This window comes from Saccopteryx bilineata, chromosome 2 (assembly GCF_036850765.1).
Source record: "Saccopteryx bilineata isolate mSacBil1 chromosome 2, mSacBil1_pri_phased_curated, whole genome shotgun sequence".
NCBI classification, from domain to species: Eukaryota; Metazoa; Chordata; class Mammalia; order Chiroptera; family Emballonuridae; genus Saccopteryx; species Saccopteryx bilineata.
The window spans coordinates 376,278,835-376,297,273 of NC_089491.1; the positions used below are offsets into that span (position 1 = coordinate 376,278,835).

The 18,439-nt window shown below is 39.9% G+C and overlaps 1 protein-coding gene across 2 annotated transcripts in view; it reads left to right on the forward strand.

Annotated features, from left to right (window-relative positions):
- The window catches only part of NPEPPS (aminopeptidase puromycin sensitive), a 100,446-nt gene that overhangs the window by 9,032 nt on the left and 72,975 nt on the right, over positions 1 to 18,439 (forward strand). For both annotated transcript variants that reach the window (XM_066263812.1, XM_066263811.1), the window contains exon 2: positions 5,415 to 5,499. In XM_066263812.1, coding sequence (XP_066119909.1) covers positions 5,415 to 5,499 — 85 coding nt within the window. The remainder of the gene's footprint in view (positions 1 to 5,414; positions 5,500 to 18,439) is intronic.

Consider the following 18,439-nt stretch of genomic DNA (forward strand, 5'->3'; position numbering starts at 1 on the left):
GTGAGTTTTCCCTAATCACAGGAGGAATTGGCATATACCTATAACTCAGTGTTTTTCAACCAGTGTGCTGTGGCACACCAGTGTGCCGTGAGACATGGTCAGGTGTGAGTATAAATACATTTAGAAATATATTATTAACTATATGTATAATATGTACTGTGTTAGAGTGTCATTTTGTGTCATTTTGTAGGTGGTGTGCCCCAGGATTTTGTAAATGTAAAAAATGTGCCGCGGCTCAAAAAAGGTTGAAAATCACTGCTCTAACTGGATGTTGTGCACTGTGCCCTTCCAAAATACACACTTTCCCACAGAATGGTATAATAGTGAGATAAATAGTATTATTTGGCATAGTTAGTGTTGTACAGATATCTTGACATTGGTAGATTAACTGCTTGGCTGCCATTAAATTCACTGTAGATGTTGATGGATTAAAATATGGTCGACTAGATAGAGATGAAGATACATAATTAAACTACTGTTACTATTCTGTTGGCATAAACTTCAAACTCTGGAAGGCTTTGATTCATTTTACCCTTTGGTAAATGAAGTACTAGTAAGTGCTTCATTTCTCTGTTTCTGAGTATATTTTGTTGTTTTGTTTCTGAATTTTAAAAAAGTTATTTTATGAATAGGCAAAGAATTTTTACTCTTTGTTCAAGTGCTAAATGAGTGGTCAGTTGGGAAATAAAAGTTTTAGTGTTGATGTATGTTCTGGTGAAATAAATATTGTGGAGGAATATTATCACTTACTAAATTTTAAAAAATGTTTATGAAATTACATTTTTGATTAGGAATAGGAAGATTTGATTTATGAGAAGGATTTTTTAAAATTTATTTTTATTTTTTTACAGGGACAGAGAGAGAGGCAGATAGAGGGATAGATAGGGACAGACAGACAGGAACGGAGAGATGAGAAGCATCAATCATCAGTTTTTCATTGTGACACCTTAGTTGTTCATTGATTGCTTTCTCATATGTGCCATGACCGCGGGCCTTCAGCAGACCAAGTAACCCCTTGCTCAAGTGAGCGACCTTGGGTCCAAGCTGGTGAGCCTCGCTCAAACTAGATGAGCTGGCAACCCTGGGGTCTCGAACCTGGGTCCTTCCTCATCCCAGTCTGGCGCTCTATCCACTGCGCCACCGCCTGGTCAGGCTGAGAAGGATTTTTTTTTTTTTTTAAATAAGCCAACACTTTATGTGTTAAGAGATTTTGACAGTCTATTACAGACTTAATAACATATTATCTGTAATATAGGTCTGATATATATATATATATATATATATATATATATATATATATATATTTGTATTTTTCTGAAGCTGGAAACGGGGAGAGACAGTCAGACAGAATCCCGCATGCGCCAGACCAGGATCCACCCGGCACGCCCACCAGGGGGCGACGCTCTGCCCACCAGGGGGTGATGCTCCGCCCCTCCGGGGCGTCGCTCCGTTGTGACCAGAGCCACTCCAGCACCTGGGGCAGAGGCCAAGGAGCCATCCCCATCGTCCGGGCCATCTTTGCTCCAATGGAGCCTCGCTTCGGGAGGGGAAGAGAGAGACAGAGAGGGAGGAGAGGGGGAGGGGTGGAGAAGCAGATGGGCACCTCTCCTGTGTGCCCTGGCCAGGAATCGAACCCGGGACCTCCGCACGCCAGGCCGACGCTCCACCACTGAGCCAACTGGCCAGGGCCTAGGTCTGATATTTTAAAGTTAATCATGTTTATGTATGGGTTGTTAATAAAATTACACTTAGGTATAGCTTTTTTCATACAAGTATTACATTACTCCTGGATGTTTACCTAGTTTTATGGTCTGTTCAGTGATCTTAAGGCACTATTGACCTATATATGGGTTTTGTTTGGTTTACACAATGTTTTTGAACATTCTGAATTAGTTGTCATCAACTAAAAATTAGGAGGTTACACATGAATCTGAATTTGTACCTTTTTTATTGGAAGGTCTTGGCCTTGGCTGGTTGGCTCAGCAGTAGAGCGTCGGCCCGGCTTGTGGAAGTCACGGGTTCGATTCCTGGCCAGGGCACACAGAAGCGTCCATCTGCTTCTTCCCCCTTCCCCCTCTCCTTCTTCTCTCTGTCTCTCTCTTCCCCTCCCGCTGCCAAGGCTCCAGTGGAGCAAAGTTGGCCCGGGCACTGAGGATGGTTCCATGGCCTCTGCCTCAGGTGTCAGAATGGCTTCCGCCACAATGGAGCAACATCCCCTGCTGGGCATGACGGGTGGATCCTGGTCCCGTGCATGCGGGAGTCTGTTTGACTGCCTCCCTGCTTCTAACTTTGGAAAAACACACACACAAAAAAAAAGAAGAAGAAGAAAAATGGGAAGATCTATCAACACTAAATCTACTTTTCAGTTCAGTTATAATTGATTGGCTCCAAGAATTGTCTACTTCCTCCTCCTCTTTGCATGCCTTTCACCTGTCCTACTGCACTTTCCAGCTTGGCTGGCCTCGGGAGGCATTTGTTGTGATTTAGGGTATCTATATTTTGTTATTTTAGATATAGACCATTCAAATGTCTGAAAATGATTTTGAGATTTTATTTAATGCAACATATATATAAAAAGATTACAACTGGCCCTGGCCGGTTGGCTCAGTGGTAGAGTGTCAGCCTGGTGTGCAGGAGTCCTGGGTTTGATTCCCGGCCAGGGCACACAGGAGGGGCGCCCATCTGCTTCTTCACCCCTCCCCCTCTCCTTCCTCTCTGTCTCTCTCTTCCCCTCCAGCAGCCAAGACTCTTTTGGAGCAAAGATGGCCCGGCCGCTGGGGATGGCTCCATGGCCTCTGCCTCAGGCGCTAGAGTGGCTCTGGTCGCAACAGAGCGATGCCCCGGATGGGCAGAGCATCGCCCCCTGGTGGGCGTGCCGGGTGGATCCTGGTTGGGCGCATGCGGGAGTCTGACTGCCTCCTCGTTTCCAGCTTCAGAAAAATACAAAAAAAAAAAAAAAAATTGAAAAATGGGCAAGGGTTACAGACAAGCAATTTGCAGAGGAAAAACTTATTGGCAAAAATAGAAATGCTTAGTGACCGATGTTACTAGTAATCGGGGAAATTCTAATTAAAACAACAATGGGATGCCATTTAATACCTATCTGATTGTCAAAAATTTTAGTTTTTTGGAGGATGCTGAAAGTGAGATTTCTTTATTCTTTGCTCATGGCAGTGTCAGTTGAGCCTACTCTGGAGGATAATTTGGCAATTCTTGGTAATAAAACATATACAAGAAACCATGGATCAAGATGTTTATTATAGTACTTTTTAGAATTGATTTTAGAGAAACAGGAAGAAAGGGAGAGAGGGAGGGGGAGATAGGAAGAGAGAGAGAGATAGAGAAGTATTAATTTGTTGTTCCACTTTGTTGTGCACTCATTGGTTGCTACCCATATGTGCCCGGACCAGGCAGGGATCAAACCCACTATCTTGGAGCTTCAGGATGACGCTCTGACTGAGCTAATTGGCCAGGGCCTGTAGTAACAAAAAGAGTAGAAGTAATTTTTCTTCAGGAAGGAAATGGATAAATAACTGGTTTATTTATAGAATAGAATACTACTATACAGGAGTTAAAATGGATGAATTAGATATACATTTACAGCATTTACCCATCTCAGAAGCAATGTTAAATGAAAAAAGCAGGTTGTAGAAGGTTATATATACTATTTATACAAAATAGACGACATTGTTTGCTGATTTTTTGTTTTGTTTTGTTGTTGTTGTTTTTTGGGTTTTTGTTTTTGCATTTTTCTGAAGTTGGAAACGGGGAGGCAGTCAGACAGACTCCCGCATGTGACTGACCGGGATCCACCCAGCACGCCCACCAGGGGGTGATGCTCTGCCCATCCCGGGCGTTGCCCTGCCGCAATCAGAGCCATTCTAGCACTTGAGGCAGAGGCCACAGAGCCACCCTCAGCGCACGAGCCAACTTTTGCTCCAATGGAGCCTTGGCTATGGGAGGGGAAGAGAGAGACAGACAGGAAGGAGAGGGGGAGGGGTGAAGAAGCAGATGGGCGCTTCTCCTGTGTGCCCTGGCTGGGAATCAAACCCGGGACTCCTGCACACCAGGCCGATGCTCTGCCACTGAGCTAACTGGCCAGGGGTGTTTGCTGATTTTTATACATGTAGCAAAATTACTAAATATAAACGAGAAAGTTACATTAGCCTTAGGATAGTGTGTGTTTATCTCCAGGGAATGAGGCAGAGAGGAAAGGATTTTGATTATTTCTATATTTTATTTATTTTTTGGATATAAAGCAAGACAAAGCCCTAAAACTTGATTTAGTCGTAGTGATGAGTCATTAGTATCTGTTACATCAAAATGTTTCTTTGGGGGAAAAAAAATTTAAAGAGTGTTTTATGAAGTTTTGATGTAGTCTGTGATACTAGCTTTCTTCTCCCATCCTTATAATAAAAAGGTTTCATGATGGATTATGGGTTATAATACATAATTAACTGCAACATATAAGAAATATTTTCTTATTAAAAATTTTTTTGAAATTAAAAATAATTAAGTAGTTTTAGGTCCTGACTGGGTAGCAGTTGGTTAGAGCATCATTCTGATACGCCAAGGTTGCGGGTTTGATCTCTGGTCAGGACACATACAAGAATCAACCAGTGGATACATAGATAAGTAGAACAACAAATTGATGTCTCTCTCTCAATAAATAAAAATTTTTTTTTTTTTTTTTTTTCATTTTTCTGAAGCTGGAAACAGGGAGAGACAGTCAGACAGACTCCCGCATGCGCCCGACCGGGATCCACCCGGCACGCCCACCAGGGGCGGTGCTGTGCCCCCAGGGGGCGATGCTCTGCCCATCCTGGGCGTCGCCATGTTGCGACCCTCCTGGGTGTCGCCATGTTGCGACCAGAGCCACTCTAGCGCCTGGGGCAGAGGCCACAGAGCCATCCCCAGCGCCCGGGCCATCTTTGCTCCAATGGAGCCTTGGCTGCGGGAGGGGAAGAGAGAGACAGAGAGGAAGGCGCGGCGGAGGGGTGGAGAAGCAAATGGGCGCTTCTCCTATGTGCCCTGGCCGGGAATCGAACCCGGGTCCTCCGCACGCTAGGCTGACGCTCTACCGCTGAGCCAACCGGCCAGGGCCAATAAATAAAAATTTTAAAAGTCGTTATAAATTAGGGTTTTAGTAGAAAAAAATTGCTTTTACTTTAGCTCGCTAGTCAGATATTTAAATTCTGTGAATACTTATGCATTTATTACTACTTTTAATATGTGAATTGCTTTTGATTACTTAAAACTGCTTGTTTATCTCTATCATTGATACACAAATAGTTTAGGTTTTAGTGATGTCTGAGTTTTTAAAAATTGCCTGTGACATACATTAGGCCAAGATGAAAATGTAAATATTATTAATCAAGCTATTTCTGACACTGCTGGATTTTCTTTCCCCTTAGGTGAGGCAGGCAACCAATCAGATTGTGATGAATTGTGCTGATATTGACATTATAACAGCATCATATGTACCAGAGGGAGATGAAGGTAAGAGCTGTTTTTCATTTAAATTTGTTGTCCCTATTTGTATGTGTATGATATGTGAAGGATGGAGCAAAAGTAGGTGTTTACAGTTGTGAGCACATGAAACATAGAGTTTATTCTTGTATTATTAATATATTATTTTTCATATGAACAACTATAAACCTACTTTTGCCCTGCCCTATATTTTTGTGTGCTGCTGTGTGTGTAAATGTACATTTTTAGTTTAAGAAGATAATCAAGGTCTGTGACTTTAGAAATAGGAAAATTCTTTAGATATTCATGGGAAATATTTGAATATTGTAATCTGACTGTATTATAAGATAAAGAAAAGGTCACACTTTTAATTCTATTTCAAACAATAACTTATTTTATGCCTCTAGACAGATCACATTTTTAAATATAAAATGACTATAATACCATGCAAATAAAGGTGAAGCGTTATTTTAAAAATTAAGCAATTTGAACATGAAAAGTTCATCAGGGGCTCAGTTCATATGTGGTTTTCTTAAAGAATTTTTTTTCCTCTTGAATTATAGATTAAAATTTAGTTGGTTTACTCATAATTGAGAGAAAAATACTTGCTTAATGAGATCAAATATGAAGGTTAAAAGTTAGGTGATGGAGTTAGTTATAGGGGAGGAATAGATTAAAAAGAAACATGGTATATAGAATGTGTGGGAACTCAGTGGATATCTCACTATAGTGAGAACTATTTTAGACCTTGTAATTACAATAAGGATTAAATTTAGTAATCATTTTGGCATGGACTCATTTCTACATAAACTGCATTTTTTAAAGTTACCAAGTTTGTCTGACCAGGAGGTATACAGTGGGTAGAGTGTCAGACTGGGACACAGAGGACCCAGATTTGAATCCCCGAGGTTGCTGGCTTGAGTGCAGGCTCATCCGGCTTGAACATGGGGTTACCGGCTTGAGTGTGGGATCATAGACATGACCCCATAGTTGTTAGCTTGAGCCCAAGGTTGCTGCTGGCTTGAGCAAGGGGTCACTCACTCTGCTGTAACCCTCCCCCCCCTTATCAAGGCACATATGAGCAAGCAATCAATGAACAATTAAGGTACTGCAACGAAGAATTGATGCTTCTCATCTCTCTCCCTTCCTGTCTGTCCCTATCTGTCTCTGTCAAAAAAAGGGAAAAAAGCCTGACCTGTGGTGGCGCAGTGGATAAAGCATCGACCTGGAAATGCTGAGGTCGCCAGTTCGAAACCCTGGGCTTGCCTGGTCAAGGCACATATGGGAGTTGATGCTTTCAGCTCCTCCCTCTGTCTCTTTCCTCTCTAAAAATGAATAAATAAAATAAAAAAATATTAAAAAAAAGAAATAAAAAATAAATAAAAAAAAGGGAAAAAAAAGTTAATAAGTTTGCCATGAACTCATAGGTATATTAATATTGGAGCTAAATTGCTTTTTACTTTTTACTTCACCTTGACATTTCTTGTCAAAATGGCTTATTGGTTAGTCTTGACTACTCCAGGACTTCTTCTTAGAAAGTCTTCTTGTTTGACATAAAATAAGTTAGAAATTTGACCTTTTAATTTACATTTGTTGCTGTTGGTTCCCCTCTCCTTTACATTATACTACTGAAAAGCATACAAGTAACATTTTAAGGCCTAGCAATAGTTATTCCATGAATTTTTATTAATTAGCTTATCCATAGAAAGACAAAAAAAAGTAGCAGTTAACCATATTGCCAGGAAGTATTTCTATTAAACTGATTGTGAGATCAAACTACTGCGATTTTAAGTTAGAGGAACAGATCCTTCAAGTGGATTTTGAATACATACCAACTTTTTAAAAATTGTTTGGTAAATGAAGGAGAGAGTATTTAATTTCCTTTTTTTTTAATTACTTGATTTTAGGGAGAGAGGGGAAGGGATACAAAAACATCGATTGGTTGTTCCACTTTATTTATGCATCCATTGGTTGATTCTTGTATGTGCCCTAACCTGCAATGAAACCCACAACCTTGATGTATCAGGACAGTGCACTAACCAACTGAGCTACTTGGCCTGAGCCTTATTTAATTTCTTTATCTGAAGAAGAATGAAAGCACCTTAGCCAAGCATATTAAGGCAAGCTTTCTTTGTTGTAGGTAGAGAACATTTAAATTCAGCGTTGGGTTTTTAAATGGTGTTTGGTAGAGATAGTAAAAGAAATGTGTGCTGTCCAGCTGGCATGGTTTCAGCTCAGGTTTGTTTTTTATCTTCCTCTACTAAAATGTCAAGTAAGAATTCTAAGAACTTAAATGATCTGAACTCATAGTGATCTGAATTTCAAGGAAACAGTGTTAATGTTCTCACTCAGAGGGTCTGAAGAGAAATGAAAACTTAGAGGAAATGAAGATTTGGAAAGAATTCAGATAAAACAAACATTTTTAGATACATAAAATATTTTCTTTACAACTAGCTAGGGTACATTTCTCAGCCCATTTCTCCTGCAGCAACAGGAAAATCCTGGAGTCCTGTGTAAGCCCATTTTATTTTAAAGTGTAAGAGAATGAGAACTTGTATGAATTTGTTATTTTAAGTTTTCAATCAGAAACAAAGGTAGATTTGGCCTTCTAGATATGTATGTAGCTATATATATATATATATATATATATGTTTAATTTTGCCCTTGGACATAATAGCATTTTTAAATTTTTATCTTATGAAAGAGTATAACGTATTGTTTCTTTATAAACTAGTAATTGAGAATTTGACTGCCAAATCCTTCCAGGGCTGTATGCTGATGGCAGAGGAACAAATGATTCAATAGGAGAGATATCATTTACCCAGCTAATCTCCTGTAGTACCTATTAATACTGTTGAGTGCCTTCTGAAAGACTGATCAGCATATCTGTAGCCACCAAAATTTTGTGCTTTATGGTAAAATAATTATTTTGTTTTGTTTGTTTTTTTCATTTTTCTGAAGCTGGAAACAGGGAGAGACAGTCAGACAGACTCCCGCATGCGCCCGACCGGGATCCACCCGGCACGCCCACCAGGGGCGACGCTCTGCCCACCAGGGGGCGATGCTCTGCCCATCCTGGGCGTCGCCATGTTGCGACTAGAGCCACTCTAGCGCTTGAGGCAGAGGCCACAGAGCCATCCCCAGCGCCCAGGCCATCTTTGCTCCAATGAAGCGTTGGCTGCGGGAGGGGAAGAGAGAGACAGAGAGGAAAGTGTGGCGGAGGGGTGGAGAAGCAAATGGGCGCTTCTGTGTGCCCTGGCTGGGAATCGAACCCGGGTCCTCCGCACGCTTGGCTGACGCTCTACCGCTGAGCCAACCGGCCAGGGCTAAAATAATTATTTTGAAGGCATAAAATTATTGCTTCTTTGTGTGAGTTTTTAATTGATGAAAAAGGCCATCTTGTGATATGTCCAGTAACCCAGAAAGACCTATTGGCTGTGTCTCTTTAAACCAAGGCACTGCCTTTTAAACAGAAGTAACTTATTTTAAAACCTGTTTGAAATCTGTATAATATTTTAAAAATGAGAAATCAGTAAGAAAAACGGCTAAAAACTGTTTTTTTACTGTTCTGCACTTCAAGGGTTGGTGAAATCACTAGCACTTAATCCAGTGCAAGGAATGCACCTCCCTACACAGTGCAAGGATTAGTATTGTCCTCAGCTTCTGCAAGAGAAATACGAAACTTTTGAGTGCCTGAACTCAGGTCCTGACAGGTAAAGAGTCTTTTAATTTATCATTAATAGATGGCTTGGGCCACATAGAGAATGTTCACTTGACAGTTTGTACCAACTTTTCCCTTAGAATACTCTACCAAGTATATGTTTGCAGAATTAGCTGTGTAAGAAAAATTTTTTTTCATCAATGAGATAATATTTCATACAAAATTCTATATACTATAGTTTCAGATCCACCAGCATCACTTTGGTTTATCCATATAAGGCACGTAAACTTTAACATGTTTATTCTTGAAGTAGGAATATATTTTTCAATGTGTGCATATATATTGTACATATGTATATTTAATAAAAAGATAAAACAGCTTAGAAGAAATATTGCCAAACATTAATAATTTAGAGCTGTTAACCTGAAAAAAAGAGGAATGTTTCTTGACACTTGATCATAAGCCTTTATCCAACTATTAGTAATATATATTCTGTCATACAATTATGTGTGGATTAATAATAATATCATTAATAAACGACCATCTCTTTTGCATGAGAGTTTCTATATTGTCATTCTGAAAATACATAACACACCTCAGTGCTAGCCTCCAAATGAGGAAGACAGAAAGAGAAGGGAAATATCTCTTTCTAATACAAATACAGTATATTGAAAAAAGATATAGAATTTCATAAGGACATTTTAAATGAAAGGAACCCAAGTATAACTTTAATTATGAAAATAATGATGTATGGTTGGGGCCTCAAACTAAAGTTACCCTTGAGGGTAAGCAAATAATAAACATGAGTGAATTGGGTTGGATATAGGAAAATAAGAATGTTGGGACAGCCTGACCAGCCAGTGGCGCAGTGGGTAGAGCATTAGATTGGGACGCAGAGGACCCAGGTTTGAAACCCTGAGATCGCCAGCTTGAGTGTGGGCTAATCCAGCTTGAGCACTGGCTCACTGGCTTGAGTGTGGGATCATAGACATGACCGCATTGTCATTGGCTTGAGCCCAAGGTACTGGTTTGAGCAAGGGTTCACTTGCTCTGCTGTAGCCCCCCGGTTAAGGCACATATGAGAAAGCAATCAATGAACAACTAAGGAGCCGCAACAAAGAATTGATGCTTCTCATCTCTCTCCCTTCCTGTCTGTCTGTCCCTGTCACTGTCTCTGTCACACACACACAAAAAGAATGTTGAGACAGAGGCTGAACAAGAGAGTACATGTTTCACACAAATATATTCAACTTTTAAGTTCTTTTCTGGCCAAAAAACATATTTGTGGGCCATACTGAATTCTGTTGAATTTGCAACCTCTGAAGAGGAAGTGCAGGGAACTGGTGTGTTACACATGTTTTTTTATCACTTGAACATGAAGATAAGACTTGAACATAGCAGTCTCATTAAAAAGAGGAAAAACCCTATGAGATACTCCTAGGTTCTTAGTTGAAACTGATATATGTATAATATGCCATGTTACTATTAAATATGTTTGGCATATTGTTTTAGTTTGTTGTATATTCCAGTGGTATAGACTTTTAAAAGACTTAGAATCTAGCATAATATCTCTTTGAGGTAGCTTTTAGAGGTTTTCAAGCATTAAAATGGCCTTATGTCTGAGATAATGTTCTTATTTTGTCTCTGGTTTATTTACTGTTCCTGAGTGTATTGAGTTTTGGGAATTTTGAACATGAAGTCTGTTATGTGCTATTACTCTTCTGAAGAATGGGTATATTAATGCATAAGCTAATCACTATTTCAGGCTACATTGAAGATCCAAATATTTTCCCAGTTTTGGGGGGACCTTCAAGGCATCCTGTTTTCTGAGTTCAGTGGTGATTTTATTTTATTTTTAAATTATGAACTATTATTTTTAGAGCAGTTTTAAATTCACAGCATAATTCAGTGGAAAGTAGAGATTTCCCATATATTCCCTTTCTCCACACTTGCATTGCCTCCCTCATGGTTAGCATCCCAAACCAGAGTGGCATATTTGTTACAGTTGATGAACCCACTATTGACACCTCATTATCATTCAAAGTCCATAGTTTACATTAGGGCTCACTCTTGGAGTTATACATTCTGTAGGTTTTGACAAATGTTTAGTGACATGTATCCACCATTATAGTATAATACAGAATTGTTTCACTGCCATAAAAATCCTCTGTGCTTCTGTTTATTCAGCCCTTCCCTGTAATCCCTGGGACTACTAATCTTTTTACTGTCACCATAGTTTTATCTTTTCCAGAATGTTACTGAGTTTTAGTTAGAGTCATGCAGTATGTTGCCTTTTCAGATTGATTTTAAATTTAGTAATATGCATTAAGTTTTATTGTGGGTTTTTGGGTCTTTTCTGTGATTGATAGGTCATTTTTTTTTTTTTTTTTTTGTATTTTTCTGAAGTTGGAAATGAGGAGGCAGTCAGACTCCCGCATGCGCCCAACTGGGATCCACCCGGCATGCCCACCAGGGGGCAATGCTCTGCCTATCCGGGGCATCGCTCTGTTGCAACCAGAGCCATTCTAGCGCCTGAGGCAGAGGCCACAGAGCCATCCTCAGCGCCCGGGCCAGCTTTGCTCCAATGGAGCCTTGGCTGCAGGAGGGGAAGAGAGAGACAGAGAGGAAGGAGAGGGAGAGGGGTAGAGAAGCAGATGGGCGCTTCTCCTGTGTGCCCTGGCTGGGAATTGAACCCAGGACTCCTGCACGCCAGGCCGACTCTCTACCACTGATCCAACTGGCCAGAGCCAATAGGTGAATAATTTTTAACTGTCAATATCCCATTATCTGTATGTACCAGTTTGTTTATCCATTCACCTACTGAAAGACTTCTTGGTTACTTCCAAGTTTTGCCATTATGAATAAAGGTGATACAAATATTTATGTGCAGGTTGTTGTGAGCATGTAAGTTTTCAACTCCTTTTGATAAGTACCAAGGAGCGTGATTGCTGGATCCTATGATAAGACTTTTTAATTTTGTAAGAAACTGCCAACTGTCTTCTAAACTACCATTTTGCATGCCCTCATCAATGAATGAGAGTTTCTGTTGCCTTACATGCCCCCCAGCATTTGGATTTTGGCCATTCGAAGAGTTGTGTAGTGGTATGTCATTATTGTTATAATTTGCAGATTCCTAATGACATGCTGTTGACCATCTTTTCATATGCTTACTTGCCATCCGTATATCTCCTGTTTAGGTCTTTTATGCAGTATTAGTTGGATTGTTTTTTTTTCATATAGCTGAGTTTTAAGAATTCTTTGTACATTTTGGGTAATAGTCCTTTATCAGATGTGTCTTTTGCAAATATTTTCAGTCAGTGACTTGTCTTCTCATTCTCTTGACATTGTCTTTCTCAGAACAGAAATTTTTCATTATAATGAAGTCCAGGTTAATATTTATTTCTTTCATGGATCATCCCTTTGATGTTGTATCTGAAAAGTCATCACCAGCCTGACCTGTGGTGGTGCAGTGGATAAAGCATTGACCTGGCGACCTGGAATGCTGAGGTCACCAGTTTGAAACCGTGGGCTTGCCCAAAGAACATATGAAAAGCAGCTACTACTAGAAGCTATTGCTTCTTACCCCCCACCGCGTCACCTCTCTCTAAAAAAACAATAAGCCTGACCAGGCGGTGGTGCAGTGAATAGAACTCCTGACTGGGATGTGGAGGACCCAGGTTCGAGTTGCCAGCTTGAGCGCGGGCTCATCTGGTTTGAGCTAGGCTCACCAGCTTGGACCCAAGGTTGCTGACTTGAGCAAGGGGTTACTCGGTCTGCTGAAGGCCCACGGTCAAGGCACATATGAGAAAGCAATCAATGAACAACTAAAGTGTCACAACGAAAAACTGATGATTGATGCTTCTCATCTCTCTCCGTTCCTGTCTGTCTGTCTCTTATCTATCCTTCTCTCTGATTCTCTCTCTGTCTCTGTAAAAGAAAAATAAAATAAAATAAAACAATAAAATCTTTAAAAATAAATAAATAAAAATAAAAAGTCATCCATACCCAGGGTCAACTATGTTTTTTCCTGTGTTATCTTTTAGGAGTACTATAGATTTGCATTTTACATTAAGGTCTGTAATTAATTTTGAGTTAATTTTTGTAAAAGGTCTGTGTTCTGATTAATTTTCTTTGCATATGTGTATGTCCAGTTCTTCCAGCACCATGTGTTGAAAAGCTAGTTCTATTGTATTACTCTCTTCCTTTTATGCCAAAAATCAGCTGACTGTATTTATATGGATCTATTTCTAGGCTCTCTGTTGTATTCTGTTTGTTTATATCTCATATTTCTCGGACCACACCATCTTGATTACTGTAGATTTATAGTAAGCCTTGAAGTTGGGTACTGTCAGTCCTTTGACTTTGTTCTTCAGTATGGAGTTGTGTGTTGTAAGTTGTTTGCCTCTCCATATAACGTTTAGAATCAGTTTTTATTTATTTTTTCTTCTTTTTCCAAGTGAGAGGAGGGGAGATAGAGAGATAGACTAGCATGTGCCCTGACCAGGATCCACCCAGCAACCCCCATCTGGAGCCAATGCTGTACCCATCTGGGGCCATACTTGGAACTGAGCTACTTTTAGTGCCTGAGACGAGGCTCTGAGCCATCTTCAGTGCCTGGGGCCGACGTGCTCGAACCAATCGAGCCATGGCTGCAGGAAAAAAAGAGAGAGAAGGGGGAAGGGAAAGGGTAGAGAGGCACATGGTCACTTCTCCTATGTTCCCTGACCAAGAATTGAACCCAGGACATTCACATACCAAGCCAATGCTTTATCACTAAGCCAACCAGCCAGGGCCAGGATCAGATTTTCTTTTTTTCTTAAGTGAGAAACAGGGACACAGAGAGACAGACTCCCACTTGTGCCCTGATCAGGATCCACCCGGCCTGCCCCCCTATAGGGCCATGCTCTGCTCATCTGGGGCCATTGCTTTGTTGCTGGGCAACTGAGTTATTTTTAACACCTGAGGCAAGGCTATGGAGCCATCCTCAGCCCCCAGGGCCAACTTGCTCCAACCAAGCCATGGCTGTGTGGGGGGGGAGTGAGTGAGAGAGAGAGAGAGAGAGAGAAGGATGAGGAGGAGAGGTGGAGAAGCAGATGGTCACTTCTACTGTGTACCCTGACCAGGAATCAAACACGGATATCCACACACACGGCTGACGCTCTACCACTAAGCCAGCCGGGCAGGGCCAGAGGCAGCTTTTTAATATCCACAAAATAACTTTCGGGAATTTTGACTGGAATTGGCATCAAATCTGTAGATCAAGTTGAGAAGTACTGACATCTTGACAATATTGAGTCATCTTATTCATTTATTTAGTTCTTTCTTGGTATGTTTCATCAGAGTTTTGTAGTTTTATTCATATGGCTCTTAATACATATTTTGTCAGATTTATATCTAAGTATTTTATTTTGGTGGGTGATAGTGTGTTTTTAATTTCAAATACTACGTATTCATTGCTAGTATATTGGGAAGTGATTGACTTATATATATATTAACCTTGTATCCTGCAACCTTACCATCATTGCTTGTTCGTTCTAGGAGCTTTTTGTCAAATCTTTATTTTCTACATGACCTTGTCATTTGTAAGCAAAGAGTTTTATTTCTACCTTTTATTTCCTTTTCTTGTCTTGTTGTGTCAGCTAGAAGTTCAGTATGATGTTGAAAAGCAGTGATGAGAGGGGAAATCCATGCCTTATTCTTCATCTTAGCTGGAAAGCTCAGTTTCTCACCATTAAGTATGATGTTAACTAGATTTTTTTTTTTTTTTTTTTTTGGTAGCAGAGACCGAGAGAGAAGGACAGATAGGAAGGGAGAGAGATGAGAAACATCAATTCTTTGTTGCGGCACCTTAGTTGTTCATTGATTGATTTCTCATATGTGCCTTGATTGGGGGGGGGGGCAACAGCAGACCGAGTGACCCCTTGCTCAAGCCAGTGACCTTGGGCTTAAGCTGGTGAGACTTGCTCAAACCAGATGAGCCCACGCTCAAGCTGGCGACCTCAGGATCTTGAACCTGGGTCCTCCACATCCTAGTCCGACACTCTATGCACTGCGCCACCGCCTGGTCAAGCAACTGTAGAAATTTTATAGATATTCTTTATCAAGTTGAAGTTCATCTTTATTTCTAGTTTGCTGAGAGTTTTTGTCATTAATGGGTGTTAGGTTTTGTCAGCTGCTTTTTCTGCATCTGTTGATATGATTATTTGATTTTTCTTCTTTAGTCTGTTGATGTGATGGAATACATTAATTAATTTTAGCCATGCATACTGGGATAAATCCCACTTGGTCATGGTATGTAGTTCTTTTTAGACATTGTTAGATTCAATTTGCTGATTTTCTTTTTTTTTTAAGGATTTTTGCATGTATGTTTATAAGAGATAATGATTTGTAGTTTTCTCATAATGTCTTTGTCTGACTTTGATATTATGGTGATGCTGGTCTCATAAAGTAAGTTAAGAAGTATTCCTTCTGCTTCTATCCTCTGGAAGAGATTACAGAGGATGAGTATAATTATTTCCTTATATGTTTGGTAGAATTCACGAGTGAACCCATCTGGGCCTGGTGCTGTTTTGGAAGCTTATTGATTATTGATTCAATTTATTTGTTAGTTATTGGCCTATTCAGAATGTCTATTTCTTCTTGTGTGACTTCTTTTTTGTGTGGCAGAGACAGAGAGAGAGAGAGGGACAGATAGGGACAGACAGACAGAAAGGGAGGGAGATGAGAAACATTAATTCTTCGTTGCGGTTCCTTAGTTGTTCATTGATTGATTTCTCATATGTGCCTTGACCAGGGGGCTACAGCAGACCGAGTGACCCCTTGCTCCAGCCAGCGACCTAGGGCTCAAGCTGGTGAGCCTTGCTCAAATCAGATGAGCTCGTGCTCAAGCTGGAGACCTCAGGGTCTCGAACCTGGGTTCTCCGTGTCCCAGTCGGATGCTCTATCCACTGCGCCACCGCCTGGTCAGGCTTGTGTGACTTTTGACAGATTGTATGTTTCAATATCTTGAAACATTAAATTTATATGCACAGAATTTTTTATAGTATTCCTTTATTATTATTTTAATGTCCGTGGATTTGTAATGCTGTCCCTTTTTTTCAATTCTGATTTTAGTAATTTGTTTTGTCTCTTTTTTTCTATTGTTAGCTGGGCTAGCGGCTTACAATTTTGTTGATCTTTTCAAGAATCAGCTTTTTGGTTTTGTTTTTCTCTATTGATTTTCTGTTTTCTTTTTTTTTTTTTTTTTACAGAGGCAGAGATAGACAGGGACAGACAGACAGGAACAGAGAGAGATGAGAAGCATCAATCATCAGTTTCTCGTTGCGCGTTGCGACTTCTTAGTTGTTCATTGATTGCTTTCTCACATGTGCCTTGACCGTGGGCCTTCAGCAGACCGAGTAACCCCTTGCTGGAGCCAGCGACCTTGGGTCCAAGCTGGCGAGCTCTTTGCTCAAGCCAGATGAGCCCGCGCGCGACCTCGGAGTCTCGAACCTGGGTACTTCCGCATCCCAGTCCGACGCTCTATCCACTGCGCCACCGCCTGGTCAGGCTGATTTTCTGTTTTCAATTGCATTAATTTATGCTCTAATTTTTTATTATTTCTTCTGCTTGCTTTGGCTTTAATTTGTTCTTTCTTTAGTTTCCTAAGATGCAAGCTTAGATGATTGATTTTAGATCTTTCTTCCTTTCTAAGATATGATTTCCATACTATAAATTTCTCTCTATTGCTTTTACTGCATCCTACAGATTTTGGTAAGTTGTATTTTTTATTTTCATTTAGTTGAAAATATTTTAAAATTTTTCTTGAGATTTTTTTCTTTGACCTATGTGTTTTTTAGAAGCATATTGTTTAATCTCCAAGTATTTTGGAATTTGTCCAGCTATTTTTCTGTTATTGATTTCTAGTTTAATTCCATTGTGGTCTGAGAGCAGACATTTCAGGATATTTAGTCTTTTAAATTTATTAAGGTATGTTTTTTGTTCTTTTTTTTAATTTATTTTTTTACAGAGACAGAGAGTCAGAGAGAGGGATAGATAGGGACAGACAGGAACGAACAGAGATGAGAAGCATCAATCATCAGCTTTTCGTTGCGACACCTTAGTTCATTGATTGCTTTCTTATGTGCCTTGACCGTGGGGCTACAGCGGACTGAGTAACCCCTTGCTCTAGCCAGCGACCTTGGGCTCAAGGTGGTGAGCCTTGCTCAAACCAAATGAACCCACGCTCAAGCTGGCGAGCTCGGGGTCTCGAACCTGGGTCCCCCGCATCCCAGTACTAGGCTCTATCCACTGCGCCTGGTCAGGATATTAAGGTATGTTTTATGACCCAGATGTGATCTGTCTTGGTGGATGTGTCACATGAGCTTGAGTAGAATGTGTAATCAACTGTTGTTTGATGAAATAGTCTATACATGTCAATATATTTAGTTGATTGATGGTGCTTTTAAGTTCAGCTATATCCTTCTGATTTTCTGCTGCTGAATCTGTCTATTCTGTTAGAAGCGTGTTAAAGTCTATAACTTTAATAGTAGATCACCTATTTCTCTGCCATTTTATCATTTTTTGCCTTGTGTCAAAACACTGTTGTTAGACACATACTGATTAAGGATTATGTTTTCTTGGTGTGTTGACTCCTTTATCACTATGTAATGCCCCTCTTAACTTTGTGTTTTTGAAGCAGACTTAAAAAATTAATATAGTTAGTCCCACTTCTTTTTGATTGTTAGCATAATATATCTTTCTCCATTTCTTTTAATATGTGTCTTGATATTTAAAGTGGGTTTCTTATAGATAACATGTTGGGTTTTGTTGTTAGAACTACTCTGACAATCTCTTTTCATTGCTAAATTTAGACCTTTGATATTTAAGGTGATTATTGGTATCACTGGATTACTATCTACCATATTTATTAGTGTTTTCTATTTTCTATGTGTTGCTCTTGTTCTTTGTTCATGTTTTTGTCTACCACACTTCTTCTGCCTTTTAGGTTTTAATTGAGTGTTTTATATGATGCCCTTTTCTCTTCTTTCTTAGCATGTCAATTATGCTTTTTATTTTTAAGTTATTTTACTGGTTGCCTTGCAGTTTGAAATATATATTTACAACTAATACAAGTCCACTTTCAAATAGTACTGTACTTCTTCAGGTAGTGAGAGTATCTTTTTTTTCTCTAAAATTCTATTTACCGATTTTAGAGAGAGGAGAGAGAGAGAAAAGTGGGGGAAGAGCAGTAAGCATCAACTCCGAGTTGCTTTGTAGTTGCTTCTCGTATGTGCCTTGACTGGGCAAGCCCAACATTTCAAATTGGTG